General features: G+C 45.8%; 1 protein-coding gene and 1 long non-coding RNA gene across 3 annotated transcripts in view; one reads left to right on the top strand and one right to left on the bottom strand.

The window, feature by feature from the left end:
- The window catches only part of LOC146544878 (uncharacterized), a 43,740-nt gene extending 34,428 nt beyond the window's left edge, over positions 1-9,312 (bottom strand). The window contains exons 1-3 of the long non-coding RNA XR_014881892.1: positions 9,127-9,312; positions 7,598-7,763; positions 5,160-5,261 (exon numbers count right to left, since the gene is read on the bottom strand). This is a non-coding gene — a long non-coding RNA (uncharacterized LOC146544878). The remainder of the gene's footprint in view (positions 1-5,159; positions 5,262-7,597; positions 7,764-9,126) is intronic.
- The window catches only part of STUM (stum, mechanosensory transduction mediator homolog), a 39,398-nt gene that overhangs the window by 21,519 nt on the left and 2,547 nt on the right, over positions 1-15,332 (top strand). Inside the window, exons 2-3 of one of the 2 annotated variants that reach the window (XM_085219129.1) lie at positions 8,353-8,532; positions 14,230-15,152. In XM_085219129.1, coding sequence (XP_085075255.1) covers positions 8,353-8,532; positions 14,230-14,264 — 215 coding nt within the window. In that variant the 3' untranslated portion in view covers positions 14,265-15,152. The remainder of the gene's footprint in view (positions 1-8,352; positions 8,533-14,229; positions 15,153-15,332) is intronic. The other variant, XM_085219128.1, reaches the window with a different exon arrangement.

The following is a 15,332-nucleotide window of genomic DNA, read 5'->3' as shown; positions in this document are numbered from 1 at the left end:
AAGAGTGCCAGTTTGAACCTTATGCTAGGAGTTGAGATTTCAGTGTCACAGATGCCTGACTTCTGCTCTGTGTCTGATAAGCTTTCCCTGGTATAGACAATTAGGAATGAACTTAAGCTCATTGGTGAGAGACATTCTCAGAGTTCTTGTGAAATCGCTGCATTTTTCTTGTTATTTTTCACTGTTAGACAGCTTTTATTTTCAGGATTCTTTGGGAACTGAAGGTACGAGAAAAGCAAAAAGCTCTCCTTACAGCTTTCAGGGCCGCTCTGAAATGAGGAGGGGCCATCTCCGGAGCATCTGCTTTTGAAGGTTCCAGGCTGGTAACTTCCGGATGAAAAGACACATCCAAGTTATTTTGATATCAATAGCAATAAACTGAATGGCTCAAGGTTTGTTTGGCTTTTGGCTGTACATCAAGAAAACTGAAAACTGATTTCAGGAGGTGCTTGAGAATTGTGAATTAAGATCATAATCTTTAAAATTAGAGATTTCAATGAAAGGTTGTTTCCATCTCCTTGGTTCTTCTGGTACTTGGACCCTGAGCTCCTGCAGTGGTGGTTGCAGAGCAACCTGGAATGGGGGAGACTTGGCCAAGCACAAACTGATGTTCCTGCATGGCTGGGGGGAGAAAAGGGAGTGCAAAGTGAAATAAACAACCAGCTTAACAGTGAATGGCATGAATACAAGAAATTCTATATGGCAGCAGAAAAAAAAAACAACAACTGAGAATAGCTGTTTCCACAGAATAGAGCTGCTCACTGAAGTTACAGAACAGCATGACTGCATCCACTTAAGGCAGAAGAGCTCAAAGAAAAGAGCCCTGTGCCATAAAAGTTGGTGATGCCTTTTGTTCTCTTGTATATTTATTGTTATAATTGGAAGCCAACTGCATTATTCCTCTCAATACTGGTATACTTAATAAGGATGCAAATTGAAGAAAATCCTCTCCTAATTCCATTAGCAAAATTAAAAAAAGCGAGTAGTATCATGCAGAAGCAAGGCTGCACTGTCTCGGTCCTTTTCATATCAGCTCCCTTCTCTGGCAGGGGAATAACTGACATGACCTCCCTGTCTGTAATGTGCAGACACCTGTTGCCTGCAAATGCATGCCTCAAAATGCAGAGCACTACTGGAGATCTGCATTAGCTTTCACCAAGCCTGTCTAGCTGTGAATAAGAAACAGGCCAAGGTCTTATATATGAGGATCAACCTACAGTTGCTAAATTGCTGGCTGTACCTGCATTACAAATTGCTTATATCCAGCAGAGCATCTCTTTGCACCACCACAATCAGCAGCACAGGTGTACCCAACAGCTATGGTGCTGCTTGGGCAGCCAGGGATTCTCAAGTGTCCCATCAGGAGCCAGCACATGGCAGGAAATGAAGAGAACTGTTAGCAAGGTGTTAGCATTGCATCAGGAAGAAGATGGGAACAAGTGACAGGTTTATGTTTCTGGAGTTGATCTGAGCATCAGTTAAGAGTGATGAAGAATTTCTCCTTGCAGTACATTATCTTAGAAGTATGGCAAAGGATTGTTCTTCTGATGGGAACATGGTGGGGGAGAGCTTAAGTAACTTTTTTTTTTGTGAATGTGGCTGGTAGGTATTGCTTATTACACGTTTCTAATTTTGTACATGTATGTTTCTGCACAGTATTCTAGGGGTTGACCTGCTAGAGAGGAGTTCTGCAGAGGAAGCCTGGGTGTCCTGGAGAACAGCAGGGCAGCCATGAGCCAGCAGTGTGCACCAGTGGCCAAGAAGGCCAGTGGGATGCATTACAAAGAGTGTGGCCAACAGGATGAGGGAGGTGATCCTCTCTCTTTACTCTGCCCTGGTGAGACCACATCTGGAGTGCTGTGTCCTGTTCATGGCTCCCCAGGTCAAGAAAGACGGGATATTCTAGAGAGTCCAACAGAGGGCCATAGAGATGATAAGGGCCTGGAGCATCTCCTGAATGAGGAAAGGCTGAGAGACCTTTCAGCTTGAAGGAGACTGAGAGGGGATCTCATCAATTCTTCTAAACATCTAATAGGAAGAAGTCAAGTAGCTGGGGCCAGGCTCTTTTCAATGGTGTGCAGCAACAGAACAAGGGGCAATGGGCACAAACTGCAACACAGGAAGTTCCATATGAACACCACTTTACTGTGAGAGTGACAGAGCACTGGAACAGGTTGCCCAGAGAGATGGGGGAGTCTCCTTCTTTGGAGACATTCAATATCCACCTCAACACATTCCTGTTCAGCCTGCTCTAGGAATCCTGCTGTAGCAGAGAGGTAGACTAGATGATCTCCAGAAGTCCCTTCCAACCGCTATGATTCTGTGATTACAATTCCTCACCTCTCCTTTCCTTTTGGGAATCAATTTCTCTCCAGTCATTTTAACCATTACGATGTGCTATTCAAAACAGAAGTGGCAGTTCCAAGACCACTTTACTTTATCAAAGTGAGGAAGTTAGTTTGAGATCTGGGCTGGTACAGATTGGACACACAGCTCAACAGCAGAGTTCTGGCAGGAGCCTGAGGAGCGTTCTGCTGCTGAGGGTTATGCAGCAGAGCCCAGCAGCACAGTTCAGTAGAAATTTCAGTTTCAAGTACCCTAAGCACAGGCTTAATTTAAAGCATTAAGCTAACAGAACTAAACAATATGATAATACAGGAGTTTGAAATTTCTTACTGATTAAGACAGCTGTTTTTAAGTGTTGAGAATGTAGCAGAACTGCAGAATTAAAGAAAACAAACAGGAAAGCTGCTGATGAAAGTTGGTTGCAGCCTGTTATTGAAAGTTTCTGTTAGCTCTACTGAAAAGACAGAGTTTTATTTTTTTGCAAAAGATTAAAAAAATTCTCATTTTTGATACAAAAGCAGAGCTATCTTGCACGTGGGCTGTCTGCTGTAGATGCTAGATAAATACTGTCAAGTCTGCTCAGACCACATGACACAAACCTTCTAATAAAACGGGCACAAAGCACGAGCTGATATTAAACATGGTGAAGCAGTTGTAATCAGTCATGAACATACAACTTTTTGGGGGTGTGCCTGGCATTTTTTCATATAGTTAGGGATACCAGAAAGCAAACTCTTCATCAAGACCACCTTGTGCAGACGGAGCCATAACAAACCCTGTGGAGACAAAAACTACAAACACAAGCTTTCACTTGTCAAGTTACTGTATACTTCTGTCTGCAGTGAGTCCAGAAGGACTGTACAGAGTCAGAATCACTTCAAGTGTCCTTCCTAGGAGGAAGGAGGAGAAAAAAAAACAAAACATGCTGACAGAAGCTCAGCAATACATTTTTAATAGCAGGCCACGGAGGAAAATTCATGAGCTGCTCTCCATGGCAACATCTAGGCTCTGTCACGTTTGCCTGCCTCCACTCTTTCCTCTTCTCCCTCTCCTACTCCACCACTCCTGGTTTCCTTGCCTGGGTTCTGCATGCAGTGCTGCCCATTTGCCACGAGCCACTTTGCCACCAGGTGTCTTCAGGCCATTGATTTCCCCCGTTACAGCTCATGGCCACAGCATTGCTTACTCATAGTTCATTATGCTTGGCCTGTGAATTTTGGATTGGGATTGTCAGTTCTAAAAGGTGATGACTAGGACCAAGCAAACCTGTTATTATTTTAAGCAGTCCATGGGTTCCACTCTTCTCCCCTCTCAAACTGGGAAAGCCACCAATCTGTTCTAGCTCCTTTTCACCGTATGCAGGCTTGCTTTCAGAGTACTGGGCTAAAATACCTTTACTTATAAAAGAAAAGGGGATAATTGCATTGAGCACTACATTAATTCCAAGGCTCAAATGAATTGCAAGGGGAAGGACTTACCGAATACCACAGACAAACACTCAGTTTACATGTCATATTGCAGGCGACTCCCACATTTCACTGATGCTGCAGCCTCACATTGTAGTTTTGCCACCTCTACTTTCTTTAGACACCAAAAGAAGCCCATCCAGCACCCACTAATGGGGGAAGAATTGCTGCATATGTGGTGATGTCTGTGCCCTGGGCTGAGCACTAACGACAGACCATAGTGGCTACAGGAATGCTTCAGTTCTCCCAGATCACTTAGTGTTGAGAAGGCCACAGGCATATTGGTTTGAGCAGTCTTTTCTATACAGATAGCTGCAAATTTTAATAGCTCCCTTTCCCTCATCATGATCCAGAGGGTTACAGATGAGGATTTTAATTGGTGTCACCAATAATGAGAGGCCTCCCCAACTGAAATGATTCCTTACAAACTGGAGTATAAAATGAGTTCAGGCCACTCAGAATCTCCAGATATCTCAAACAGTCACTATAACACCAAGCAAACTGCAAAATTTATCATTCATTTTGTGCTATTTTTCTGGCCTACCCAAGAAAGAAGCAGCATATCTCTTTTTCAGCAAATCCACAACATCTGCCTCATACACCTGCCAACATTGTTTAATGACAGCTAATAATCATTTTACTTAAAAAATTCAAAGGCACATTAGACATGTCCCCACACAGAGCACTCCCCTGGCACAATACAGATATCTCTCCTCCTCCACAAAAGACATACTCATTAATTACATCTCCCACCATCGATCCTGCAGCCTTCATTGTTCCCACAGATACCTCAGATGCCATTCTTCTCCCTATTCTCCCTCCCTGTACTTGTGCTTACTAGCAGCTGCACGCATCCTGGAGCCTTGATCCAGATCCTCAGTCAAAGCATGAGTTGTTTGTTCCCTTTGGGAATCCAGAAAAAGAGCTACTTACTACCTGTTTCCTCACAGTAATACAAAAGATGATCTTATATGACTCCCAAACTTAAGGGAAAAGGAAAACATATTTCTTCAACCCCTCCCTAGCTCCAACCTTCATACTTCTGTGGGGTAGGGAGCTTGACTAGCAGCAGCTGTGTGTGCTACTCTCATTTGTCTTTCCCTTCTTGGTAGTGTCTACGGCTGCTTCAGAATGGAAGCCCACTTCCCTCTGATATCTCTGCAGCAGCCCGGCTGTGTGCACTTACTGCTAGTTCCAGGCAAGCAGTTTGGCTCATCCAAGTGCTTGCAATGAGCATTGATGCCCTTCAGCTAAGTTTACAGACTTGTTATGTGACACCTGATGTCCTTTCTTCATGACCTCCCCCTCTGTCCCCACAGGGGTTGTATTAATGCATGATTCACTTACTACTCAGCATAAGACCAGAAAACCAGCAATTCATGGGTCTTCTGTTTTCCTCTGCTGGTGCAGATATTCACAGGGTGTGTTGTCTTCATTGTGCATTTTCTCCTGATACAGGAAATAAATAAATAAATAAATAAATGATCTCTTAACGTGCTAGGTGTCTCTGTTCAGCCCCGGCCCTAATTCCAGCCTCCCCACAACCTCAGTTTCTGAGTTATCCTGTTGTTTCCCACCCATGGAACTAAGCAAACCACGTCTGCTAGTGCAGTCAGCTCCTACTCAGAGCTAAATAGAGAAAGCACATGGTTTAGAGTAATGCCAGATTGCACTGGGTTTGGGCTATTTTCTGTTAGGTAGATATGAGAAATGCTTCATATCACTTACTTATCTCATGGTATGCTGGCACGGCTGTAGAGACTTTTAGTTTTCATTTACTTGCAGCCTTAGCAGTTTGTGTTCACTTGTTACATTCATAGCCTGAGATCTTTTTGGATAGTTTGTTTAACTGGCCAACATAATCCCAGTTTAGGTTACAGGCTGTGGGTATCCCTCAGCTGGGATAAGGAGGTGAAGGCAGGGTGCCCTAACTAGTGTGGTTACACAGCATCAGCAGATGCAGCTTCTCTTCCTCCTCTTCAAGAATGTGCTTCCAGTTGGAAACTCTACCATATTTGGAAACATGGAGCCAAGAGAGTTTCTGGAAGAGAAATATGCTTAAGACTTTCTTCTGCCTCACGTTTTGAAGTGAAGCTGAGGTTGAGAAGTGCATTTTCCTCAGCTTTGGTGCAACATAGATAAAATGCTTTTCCTCAGAAAGAAACTATGTTGATTAGAAGAAGGCTGCTTCCTTTTTATATCTGCTGGCTTGTCTCAATTCTTGATTTAAAAATGCCAACCACCTCCCAAATGTTAATTAATCATAACTAGTAAAGAAAATGCATTGGCTCCCATGAGCAGGAAAGTCGTATGAATGGGAACCTAGAGGGCAAGGCTCCTGAGAAAACCCCAGTTTTTGTATCAGTTCTCCCTCCAGACACAGACACCTATCTGCCTTTTTTGCTTTCTTCCCTTTGGAATGAGATTGGATATTATTAGCTTAGTCACTGCTGTATGTAAGGGACTCATCAGCTAATTCAGCACCTCACTCTAATGATGTAAAAATATTAAAAGCTTCACTGGAAGGAATTGAAGCTGTTTCTTAAGAGTTATTGCTCATTTACAACCTTTTTTGGTAACACATCTTGGAAGAGCAAAGGTAAGGTGAGAGGGACAGATTTTCATTTTCATTTTAAAAACAGAAATGCATTGCCATTTGGCAAGATTTGGCATCCTGATGGGAAAACATGAACACCCAGTTCCTGACCCTACCTCAATCCTGCCCTATGTAATCCCAGATTGTGCTGCATTGTAACTGCAGAGAACTGTTTCGGATGCACTGGGGAATATTCCAGTCCTCCTTCTAGTTTGAAGAAGCTATGAGAGAAAATAAGGTGGGGAAAGCAGGACAGAGATCTGGGGTAATCATGATCATAGAATCATTAAGGTTGGAAAGGGCACTAAGTTAACTTAGTCCACCATGTCCACTAAGCCACGTCACTCACATCCCACATGGAAGTTGCCAAAGCCAGCGAGCAAACAACAGAGCTCTCTCTCAGCAAGTAGCAGGGAGGCTGATGTAACACCCTTTGGGATTAAAGCCATTCCCCCTTTTCTTCTTCCCAGCCCAGCAGCGTTGGGTTGCAGGGCTGCCTCCTACTGCACCTTGCTGCAGTGCTGCAGCATGGCTGCTGTGTGCTGGCTGCAGCACTGAGCGGGTGGGAGGATGAGAGACGGGTGGCAAGAAAGCATGTGGGTTTGGGGAGCCGATGGAGTGTTAGGAGTATGCTGAGCTGAAGGCTGCAGAAGATGGTGAGATTAAAAATAGGCTGTGGGCAGACTTCCTACCCTACTAACTGCCTGTTCGCCTTGTGACCCACTGAGATGACAGCAGCAGCAGAGAGCATCTGTCCTACCATCCCGGCAGGGCAGGACAGCATTGTTTTGTTCCTAAGCAGAACCTCCTGCTCTGTCTGCCTGCTGCAGTCTGCAGGACTGATGCAAACTGATCCTGATTCCTGCCACCTGCATCCAAGCCAAGTGACGCTCTCCTTCCCAAAAGTTCAGTAAGGCATCGGTGTACATCAAAGATGAGCATACTCATTTGCATCTCAGAGGTCATTCACATGCTCCTGCTCTTGCAAAGAGAAAAGGGCGAGTTCTTAAAAACCACTGGATGTTGTTCTGCAAGGTTTGTAATTCCAAATATTCACCAAAGAAACTTTCAGAGATCTGGGTTATCTAGCACAAACCACACACCTTTGTACCTACCTTGGCAATGCTGTATTTCGACCTAAAACAATAGAAAGACAATGTATAATGATAAGAAGTGTTGAAATGCATACTTAGATCAGATAATGCAATCTCCTGACCGGCAGCTCATACACAGTAGGTGTCAGCAGCAGTTTCTTCTGTTCTTTGCAGATGCTGTGTGTTGCTGCAGGTTGGCTGTGGGTACCATGAGTCCTCCCCAAACTGTATTCTCAGCTATCCATGGAAACAGAACATCAGCTGCAAATAAATGCTCAGGCTCATCCAATGGGCTAAATGCAGGGAAAATCTTGTAATTTCTGATGTGTTCTCCTTCCCCCCAGCTTTTACTTTCATACATGCATTATTATTCATTTGAATTGTTTTAGGAAATCTTGAGGGTGTGTGGAAGTTTTGGAAGTTTGGCTCCGGTGGGTCTGCATCACTCAGTGCTGAACATCAGTTTAGCTTTTTCTACTCTGTTAAACAGGTATCCCAGGTATCAGTTTGTGACTCAGGGGAGCGTTACGCTGAGCTGCAGTGCCTCAGCAGCACCTTTTTTTAGGTATGCTCCTTCTGGAGAAGTATTCAGGAGAATACCTCAGACTGAATTTTCATGGACATGTTGGAGATGTACTGCTTTGTACAGCCAGTAGTGCTGTAAGTCTGGGTAGAAGTTTCCCTTTTAAAGCTTCTGTGGAGAAAATATGTGCCTCCATTTGTCCTTTTGTATATTGTTTGCAGATCCACTACAGCAATAGGAGCAAGACGCTCTGAAAAGTGGGTTTAGATGAAGAAATCTGACATGAATCTGTGGCTTCAGTATGTTTTTTGGCTACTTTCTCCATAGGAACGTTTGTATCAGCTTTCACTGTGCTGTGTGGAGCCCGGACTGACCTCCCTGACAGGCACATATGCTGTGTCTTCTGGCTGAACATTGCTGCTGCATTGATCCAGATCCTGACAGCAATTGTGATGGTCGGCTGGATTATGAGTATATTCTGGGGAATGGACATGGTCATTCTTGCAAGTAAGTACAGTGCAATATCCATTCCATCTGCCTTATGTTGCTAGGACACAACTAATGCCCCTACAGTCCCCACACAGCTCTGTAGGGTGCAGAGTTTCTCTGGTGAGAAACTTGTGGCATGGTTAGGGACATTCATACCCAGGCTGCCCTGTTGCTTGTCTGGATGAGATGCTTGCATCTCACCATGAAGTTTAGAATCTTCTGTTCTTGTCTAAAACATTAAAAATGCAAGAGGGAGTGAGGACCTCAGCACTGCAAGCTCTGTTGACTGGGGCCCTTCCTCCCTGGTTGCACTGGTTTTCCTTCACAGTCCCAGCTGCACCTCTCCCACAGTGTCTGTCTGTCAGAAAAGCCCTGGGGATGCTCTAGGACCTTCCATCTTCCCTAGATTCATTTATCCAAAGGCTCTTTTTTATGTTTCATCAAGTTCTTAGGCTGAACTGGACTGCTGAGCTATTCCTGGAAGGAACTCTCCTTCGCCCTTTGATGATATGAAACATTAGTCTGGGGGGAGAAGAGTCTTTCATTGAAGTTAGGTCATCCAACTGGTTAACCACATATTACCACTCTAGAACCCAAACTCTATCACTTTACCTGCTAAAGACTTTGATTGGTGTGAAATGGAGCATCATTTCCAATCACACAGCAGAGAATAGAAGTAGCTGCTTCTGAAGGAGAATATCTTAGCATCAGCTTTTGTCATTTTGTTTGAAAGGGCTCCACGTGGTCATCTCTGCTGACCTTTGCTGGAGCAGGAAGGGGGATCTCAAGAAACTCCCAGGATCTGCAAAGAACGAAATGAGCGAAACTGAAAGGATAGCAGGAGACCAGGCACATCTTCAGCTGCCAAACCCATGGGTTAAACCCACTTGCCAAACCATCTGCTGCTTTCTGAGCCAGCCTCAGTTTGCAGGCTGAGTTCAGGGCGATCCCCACACAGGGCAAAAGTTGGTTGTTAAAAACTTGAATGCCAGTGAAACAAAAGGCTTTCCTCAGGACACAGGCAGCACTACACTTTGCTTTCTTGTGCAAACCAGCTGCCAGGTTTCATCTCAGATGCATCTGTGTGTCAGGGGTAGCCTGAGCTACTGTTGAGGATAAAATGTGAATGAGTCCTTCTCAGTGGAATGGCTCTAGGAACCTGCCCAATATGTTTGTAATCAGATCGTTGTTTGTACCTACACACACCATACCAATGCTACTGCTCTGCTGGACATCTTCAGCATGTCAGGCACTGCCAGCAAAACCAGTTTTGCAGTGACAGGCACCTGTTCAAAGAGCTGCAGCTAAAACTGTGACTTACCTTTCTCCATAGTCCTGCTTGTGTATGGCACAGACACAGGTAAGCTGAGCAGAGAGCTGACTTTGAGGAGGCTCCACCTGTTTTTCCCGGTTGATTGCCAGGGAAAAAATTACAGCTTCATCTGGTTCCCTCTGCTAGAAGAGAAGAGAAGAGAAAGTGGAACCTGTGTGCTTCATGATAACCAGCTCTATATAACCCAACAAGTTGCAGCCCTCAGCAGTTTCTTGCTGCCTCATTAAATAGTTAGGTTATAAGCTTCTTTACAACGCAGAGGAAATCATGGATAAGTAAAGCAGCTCTTGGTTAATGGAGGATAAAAAAAAATGTAGTTTTTCAGTCAAAGCAGAAAACAGAAGTGACCAGTTGTGCTCACTTGAATCAAACAGCATGCCAAGGATGAAGTAAAATGGTTTGGGGTTGTTGTTGGTTTTTTTTTGTCTTTTTTTTGTCTTTGTTTTCATGTTGAAACAAAACAAAGCAAAACCAAACCCCACCAAAACAGAGTCATTAAAAAATGAAACAAGGTTTCAAGTGCAAGAAATAAGACATTTCATCTAAAAATACTGCTACGCAAAATAGTTTGCTTTGGTTGGGTTTGGTTTGCTTAAAAGGAGAAAAAAGTTGTTTGTGATTTGTTCTGCACTGGGATAAAGCTGTAAGCTGTTGAAACTTGAGTCTGCATTTGGCTGGGGAGGAGTTAAAAGATACTGAAGCAGTGCCCACCTCTACTTTTCCTCACCATTAAATGGCTGAGCCCATGCATCCCCATGATGGGATTTTTGGTGGGCTAAAGGACAATCTAAGCATGTGATATCCCAGACAAATGTGCTGGAGGGCTTTTGCTCTGGATTTCCATGCAGTGGGGGATCAGTTCCTTTTTGACAGGCTCCAGGCAGAACCTGTGCTGCAAACCATGCTTGTGTTGTTGGTTGGCAGAGTGCTGGGCAGCAGCCGGGGAGGCTGGTTGCAATTCTCCCCTTCCTAAGGCTCCCTCATTCTCAGCCACTGAGAGAGGAGTCCTGCTGGAGCCTTGTCCAAGAGGAGAGCCTGGAGGATAAGTCATGCTGTCTGTCTTTAATGAGGGGGAAAATGAGAGGAATTGTAAGTCAGTCAGGTGCACTTCAATTCCTGGAACAAGTAATCAAATAGATGACTTGCATGCATTTAGGAAATAAAAAGAAATAAAGCAAGTCAGCCTGGTTTTGTCAAGAACAAGCTGTGTCAAACTGGCCTCATTCCCTTCTGTGGCAGAGGAATTCATTTTGTGAATTGAGAAGATGATCAGACATACATCTTGACTTTCAGGCATGGACATTGTGTCACACAGCACTCTTCCCAGCAGGCCAAGAGACATAGTCTGTGTGAAAGATTTGAGAGCAGTTCTCTGAATATGTTTTTCTTTAATTCATTCTGAAATTGAAGCTACAATGAGAGATGTTTTGTAAGGCCCCTCCTGAAACTAGTTCTGCTCAGTACTTTCATTCCGGACTGGCTGATGGTTTTGGGCAAGCAGCAGAGTCAGGGTTCAGGTCAGGGTCAGGACCCTGACAAACTGAAGAAATGGCATGAGAAACATTACCAGACACATGGCTTTGGGGTCAGCTCTTTGTTTTACCTGCTATCTGAAAGTAAAGGGAGATGGAAAAGAAGCCCCTAATTCTTTTGCAAAAAAATAATAAGCTGGACTCACCTCCCTGCAGTAACTCAGATATCTCACGGGCAACTGCAGCACTGTGCCCTCCCTGAGACCCTTCTGGCTCAGGATACAGAAGTCAGGGAGTATTTGTCCAGGCATTGTTGTACCTCTGATGAACACAGCCCAGAAGTCTGTGGGCTTTGAAGGAAGCCCTTACTCCACTTCTACCCTCTCAGTTAGGTGTGTGTGGCTGTGCCCATGGCTGAGTGAAGGCACTATCACCTGCAGACTCAGATGATGGAGACTCCTGCTGCAGCAACCCTTGGCCTCTCAAAGACTCACTGACATCCAGTAGCAAGAAATTACCAGTACTCATTCTGCCCACTCATCACTCCTTTGCTAATTGTGTTGTTTAGACCTTGCCATAAGCACCAGATGATTGCATGGTCACTGCACTGTACGTTTGGCACCCAGTGACTTTGGCTGTCACCAAGGCTCATCTTCTCCATACAGGGCCTATCCCAGGTGGGTTCTGCAGTTGCTCTGGTAAAGAAAGAATGGAAAGTGTTTGAGAGACTCAGAAGAGTAGAGCATCCTCAAATGGCTGGTGACCCTCTATGAAATGGAGCAAATTCTGAGAGCAAACTGCTTACTTAGATTTTTTTTTTTTTTTAATCTAAATAGAGCTGTACCCCAGACTGTGCCCAAGATAGGTAGGTGAAATAACATTTGTTTTGCTCTTCTACCAGATGCTGCAATGGTAGGGTATATTCTTGTTGTAGCTGATGAATACTTGGTCCAGCCTTAGCCAGCAGTACCAGCCAGGCCAAGATAGACAGCACACACATTTGTTGCCTCTGGGTATGAGCAAACGTAGCAGCCAGACTGGAGATAATCCATCAGGTGTAGTTTTCCTGGCTGTAGGACTACAAACAATGCATGGCACATGCTATCTTTTAGACTGTTCCTTTTCTATCCAGCCCATGCAATGGCAGTGCCACTGAGGAGAAGCAGTATCACCTCTTGGCCTCGGAGGAGTTCAGCTTAGGGACAGGAACCTCAAAAACAGAGGAAGATTCCCCTATGCTCTCTAAACAAGAACCCAAAACAAAAACAATCTGATTCAAACACAAAGATCTCAGATAAATAGAGCCTTGAAGAGGTTTTGTCCTGGTCTGAATGTTCGGTTGTAGAGCAGACGTTCTCTGTTCACTCCACAGCCCTGATTTATCCATTCTTTTCTGATTCTTCATGTGTTTTGGATATATTGTCTACAGTTACATTTCTCCCTCTCTCTTTCTTTCATGTTCCTTTGCCTCCTTTTGTTCATCATCAAAGTTTCACAAGGTAAGTTTGTTTCTGTTCCTCCTCTTCATCCTTGAATCTCAGGGCAGCAGCGGCACCTGTCTGGGAGGAGGAGTTCAGGCCTGGCTGGGGAAGGTGCTGCCCGCTCCCAACTGACATCCAGCTGTGACTGTGTGTCTGTGTGTCTGTCTGCCTGTCTTTGTCAGTCCTGTGGCTGTGCCAATGGGTGTGGGAGCACAGGAAGGACATGGCCTCTGGCTTGCAGCCAGCAACCCCATCCTGAGAGCAGGGTGCCCACAAATCCCAGTGCTCCCACAGCAGAGGATGCCTGAGCTCTCATGGAGAACCAGCCAACCACGGTGTTGGATGGAAGGTGTCATTGTATTGCTATGGCTGTAAGACAAACCCGGGTCAAAACATTTTCTGATGCCCTGAGGACATCCCTGGAGCACACTGCTCTGGTTTCTGAGAACCCGGAGTAGGGACATTGGGACTGTGACTAGGACAGTCTGTTTGCGGATTGGTTGGCTCTTGCCTCTAAACACAAGTTGGTAATGATTTACAGAAGTGCAATTTCAAGTAAACGAGGTTAACTTGTTGATTTGGGGCCCAGATGCTGAGCTTGGAGCTGTCTGTTTTACCAAACTCTGCCTCAACTGTATTGCTGCACAGGCACACTAACAGAGCACTGCTTTGCACAAAGTACCAACTGTTACATCACGAGCGTGGTAGCTGCTTTCCCATATAAACTATTTCATAAGACAGATAAGTATTTTAATTACTAAATTTAGCATAGGAGAGCTCATTTGGCTTACTCTGGTTGGGTAAAGAGAGATAAAAGCTCTGCCATTGCAGTTGGCTTCCATCCAGTTGCAAACCAAGAGGCAAGCCTGAAGGGAGTTCTATCATATCTTATTAAAGGCAAGGCTGCACAAACAGCAAGCAGTGGGGCCCTGGCCCCAAGGAGCCATGGTGAATAGGACAGGACACTCGAGCCCTTACAGATGTGATTTGTACACACCTTGGTAGTGACATGCACTGGATTTGCTACTGAAAAGCTCCATTTTCCCCGCTGCTGATGTGCCCTGACCAGAACACCTCATTCTGCTGGCCCAAAGCAAAGCAAATGGGTAATGAGGCAGTGAGAGCCTGTGAAGGACTGAGGTTACTTACTCTGCAGCCACAGGTACCCACAGCAGTCTGGAACCCCTCACAGGAGCCAAGCCAGGCACTGTGCTTGCTGCCAGCATCTGCAGGGCTGTGTGCTAGGGCAGCTGTGCCCACGGTGAAAAGGGGCAGCACGCTATCCCCCTGCCCGGCAGCAGGGAGGTAGCAGCCCCTGGTCTCTTCACAGGGGTACCTCAGGCTCCTGGTACAGCTGGCTACGGGCCCACACTGAGGGAACTCCTTAGAGACTGGCACTAACAATGTTCCCTTCCCCCCCTCCTCACAGGCTCCAAGGAGCAGGGAATCCCACAGCAGCTGTAGTGGCTGGGACAAGTATGTTCAGAGAAACACGGCGAGTGATTTCCTTGGGCAGCTGTGGGCCACGGACCTTCTCATTACCCTTTGTCTCTCTTCTTCCTTTTGTTTTGTGCCTGCCCCCGGTCCACCTGCCTGTCCAGCGGAGCGGCGGTACCGAGCACCCGAGGGAGACTTGCACTGACTGAGCAGCAGAGATGGGGCAAGCGATCGCACCTTGGGACTGGCCCCAGCGAGCCAGCGATGGGTGGCCAAGGAGGAGGAAGAGGAGGGTGCCAAGAGGAGGGAGGCCCCTGGGCAAGGTGGCACCCAGTCAGGCAGTGGCACCAAGGGGGTGGGAGATGCTGCACTCTCTGCTGTCCCAGCAGGAAGTGGCCAGAGCTATTCTGCCTCCTGTTTCGCTTGCTGTTAAAGAAAACCAGCTGTGAGCATCAAATGCCAAGGAGCTATTAATAGGTACATGTACAGTCTGTAAAAGCAAACAAGTTGTACAATTTTTCCCCTCCAAGAAGCCATCCTTGACTGCTTCGTGGCAACAAAGGGCTCAGCCCAGCCTCCTCTGCTGTGTATTTATGATGCTTGGCGAAGCTATATCATTGCAAACGTCTTGAGAAATGTGTTCTCTGTAAATCGTGTTGTACTGCTGAACTGAATTGGGCTATTCCCTCCTTCAATCCATTGGCACCATGCAAGCACCTGCCCCCACCGGGCCCAGGAGGCTCCTGGTAGCAGCAGACAGGGCACTCCAAGCTGCCAAAAGCTCCTTCTTTAAAGGCTTTTCCTCCCCTGCCCCTGGAAGGGATGTGCTGGCAGTGTCTCTTTGCTTTGGAAATGGATCCCTGCAGTGCAACCCACGGTACCGACTGACACTGCGACTCTGCTCTGCTACCCAGGGTAAGTGCCTGGGGCATGGGGATCACACATCCTGTGGTGCCTGTGGTCTGAGGCCTATGGCTCTTCAGGCATGTGATTAGCAAGAGGATAAGATACAAACAAGGAGAAAACGGATTTATGAAAGAGCCCTCAGGTTAAATGTAAACTGATATTCCACAGGTCCAGCTATTCACAGTAAGC

This window comes from Meleagris gallopavo, chromosome 2, assembly GCF_905368555.1.
Source record: "Meleagris gallopavo chromosome 2, MGAL_WU_HG_1.1, whole genome shotgun sequence".
Lineage (NCBI taxonomy): Eukaryota > Metazoa > Chordata > Aves > Galliformes > Phasianidae > Meleagris > Meleagris gallopavo.
Note: the sequence above shows the minus strand (reverse complement) of the source record. Positions and strands in the feature narration are given on the sequence as shown.